Source organism: Procambarus clarkii, chromosome 80 (genome assembly GCF_040958095.1).
Source record: "Procambarus clarkii isolate CNS0578487 chromosome 80, FALCON_Pclarkii_2.0, whole genome shotgun sequence".
NCBI classification, from domain to species: Eukaryota; Metazoa; Arthropoda; class Malacostraca; order Decapoda; family Cambaridae; genus Procambarus; species Procambarus clarkii.
This window is the reverse complement of record NC_091229.1, coordinates 10,114,914-10,117,958: the sequence shown is the minus strand read 5'-3', so window position 1 is coordinate 10,117,958 and position 3,045 is coordinate 10,114,914. Positions and strand designations below refer to the sequence as shown.

Here is a 3,045-nt window from a genome sequence, read left to right as displayed (position 1 = left end):
CTGTCTAGGGCGTTCCCCTAATATCGTTCGTGGAGTGGCCTGACCCGTATTGCGGGTCCGGAACCTGCCAGCAGACCAGCTGGACGTGTGGTTGACGGCCTCCACGGCGGTGCCCCCAGTGGACCTGTGTTTTGGCTGACCTGTGGCCAGGGTAGGCTCAACTTCTCAGAGGATTCGTTGTGGGGCCACGAAGAAGCACCGAGGACTCAGCACCGAGAGTTTTGCACCAGAGTCTTCAGCAGAAGACAACGATTGTGAATAATCCCCCTGTATAGTGTTAATATCCCTCCCCCTGTGCACTTTTATATATTATTTATTGGTGATGGGAATAATTATAATCTTAAGTTCTTAACTTTCTTTCCCTACCCCCTTTAAGTTACTTGCGTCACGGATCACATCCCTTGAAAGCCACTACTGGCTTGGGGTCAGATACAACTTCCTCTAACAACATCAGAGTAAGAACCCCGTTGCGTCCCGAGAGGGCCGTAACAGTGTTCTATGTAGTAGTCCTCTTGGTGATCTTTGCCGTGTATCTCTTGGTTTTCTGCACAGTTTTCCGCTTGGTTATCTGCACAGTATTCCTCTTAATTAATTGAGCAGTGTTCCTCTTGGTTATCTGAACTGTGTTCTCTTCGTTATCTGCACAGTGTTCCTCTTGGTTATCTGCATAATGCTCCTCTTGATTATATGCACAATGCTCCTCATGATTTCCTGCACAGTGTTCCTCTTGGTTATCTGCACAGTGTTCCTCTTGGTTATCTGCACAGTGTTCCTCTTGGTTATCTGTACAGTGTTCCTCTTGGTTATCTGCACAGTGTTCCTCTTGGTTATCTGTACAGTGCTCCTAGTTGTTATCTTCACAGTATTTCTCTTTGGTATCGGCCTAATGTTCCTCTTGGATATCTGAACAGTGTTCTTCTTGGTTATCTTTACACTGCTCCTCTGGGTTATATGCACAGTGTTTCTCTTGGTTATTTGCACAGTGTTCTTCTTGGTTACCTGCACAGTGTTCTTCTTGGTTACCTGCACAGTGTTCCTCTTGGTTATCTGCACAATGTTTCCACTGGTTATCTGCATCTTGACTCATAATTGTTAGATGCTCTAGTAACCACTGGTATCGTATCTTCAGAAAACATAGCATCTGACAAATATCTTAAATCAAAGGAGTTATCAGGGCAGTATAGATTAATGAAATTAAATTCTCTGTCTTGTAATTCTATCCACAAACTAATACTTTCAATACCTGTATATCTCTCAGGTGTTGAAGTTTTCTCAGCACGTATTGTACTTTTGACATAACACGAGGCTTCCCTAATTCCTCAACCAACATATAAATGAAATCCGTTAAAACCATTGTTGGGCTACCATCCCCATCCCCAGATTCCAGGAGTGCTATTATGTCAATATCCTCTCTATAAGTATAATAGTTACATCCACCGCTCTATTTTTTAACCCATTAACGTTCCAAGATATTATCCACGCTCAACTTTATTCTGTTATGAATTTGAAACTATCTTTACCCTGTTGTTCAAATTTACTGTGAAGCTAGATACCCTTAGACACTGGCTGCCAACAATGTAATATTGCTACTTTCTCCTCGCTTGTACAGCAACTGCAAAAATCAAAGGTGATACACAGAGAGTAATCACACTAACGTACTGTGTCAATGAGAAAATCCGTTGACTTGGGCGTGTGCGTGAGAACACCCTCCTCATAGGTTCGAATCCTCCTCACAGCTCCTACGGATATTCTCATCAAAGGCGATGTAATTCGTAACTATGTCATCAGATAAATTTTTCTTACCAGTTGTACTTTAACTTTTGTTTCAACATTTTTCACTTCAGAATGTTGAGCACTTCCATCACAACTGGAAAGTTCGTTTTCCAGATTATCCTCTATCATGGATACTTCATGCTCTTACATTCTTTTACTTCCGTGTCACTCCCCACTTAACTCTCCACTTCACCTCATCTACCTGCCATACATAACTTTTGTAATACTTGAATCTTCTTGTCTAGCTTTTTGAGGATTTACAAAATTTTAATACCAACCTCAGAGTTCCCTCCACGAGGGAACACCACTTTAGCTTTCGTGCCTACTGCCACTCAGCTTAATTGTCGCAGTTCCTTTCTCCCTAACGTTGATTACAGTGCCTGTCGTGGTCTTTTCACTATTTCTACCTTGTTCCAGATGAACGCTCGTCCGTCTCTACGGAGCTTTGTCTATCCTCTTGTAGAAAACGGCTTTGAGTTTCTCAGATGGGGTTTCATGGTAAACAGAGAGTGAAAATGTAAGTGAGGGAGAATGTTAGGGAGTGAGAATGTTAATGAGGGTGAATGTTAGGGAGTAAGAATGTTAGGGAGAGAGAATGATAGGGAGGGAGACTGGGAAACATTCAAACGAGGGTTCACAATCGATTGGTCGCTAGATCGGCACCCAGGCAAGACTAGACGTTAGTACATGTTAAAAAAAATGCAAGGATATTCGTTGTATTAAGTAGGTACTTCAGGAATTAAGCTCCTGAAAGCTCCATGATGCAATTTACATCATGGAAGAGGTCAGTCGTTGGCCAGAGTGATCTTACTCCTGAATCTCCCGTTCAATAAGCAGTAAATAGTGACCTTGGAGATAGGATGCTGTTGTAGGTTGCGTCCTTGGGAACGTCAGTCATCTTCCAACAAGAACCACAATAACCCTAACTGGTCACAAGCACACTACAATTACACGACACACTACACTACGGGCTCATCATAGCCCGTGCTGTTTGGGACTTTTGTTTCGCGAAGCTGAATCTTAAACAACAACAACAACCTAACAGGATTCACTGACCATGAATGTAATTATCATTTATCAGAGTATTTTATTCCGTGTGTGTGGGGGAACCCTGCCTGAACCTTGACACTAATGTCAATATTATTTACTCCTCAAACAGTGGCGAGATTTCACACTAGGAAAATAGTAAAATTCCTGGACGACAATCACCAAGACAAGACGGTTGGCCACCACCTGGGATGATATAACCTGTTGTGTTACTCCTGGTTATCT

At 42.5% G+C, this 3,045-nt stretch overlaps 1 protein-coding gene across 1 annotated transcript; it reads right to left on the bottom strand.

Annotated features, from left to right (window-relative positions):
* Positions 1-496: 496 nt before the first annotated feature.
* LOC138357823 (ring-infected erythrocyte surface antigen-like) lies at positions 497-1,902 on the bottom strand. Its single transcript, XM_069315000.1, has 3 exons — positions 1,804-1,902; positions 934-1,123; positions 497-807 (listed from the first exon to the last, which is right to left on the bottom strand). The coding sequence occupies exons 1-3, from the start codon at positions 1,900-1,902 to the stop codon at positions 497-499; spliced, it is 600 nt and encodes a 199-aa protein (XP_069171101.1).
* Positions 1,903-3,045: the final 1,143 nt, after the last annotated feature.

What these genes read in the sequence shown, in the direction of transcription:
- LOC138357823 (XM_069315000.1), bottom strand. Translation starts at nt 1,902, where the DNA reads ATGATAGAGGATAATCTGGAAAACGAACTTTCCAGTTGTGATGGAAGT. An exon ending in CAAAAGTTAAAGTACAACTG is followed by an intron (nt 1,124 to 1,803) that starts GTAAGAAAAATT and finishes TGTTTTCTGAAG; the next exon opens with ATACGATACCAGTGGTTACT. An exon ending in ATATAACCCAGAGGAGCAGT is followed by an intron (nt 808 to 933) that starts GTAAAGATAACC and finishes AACACTGTGCAG; the next exon opens with ATAACCAAGAGGAACACTGT.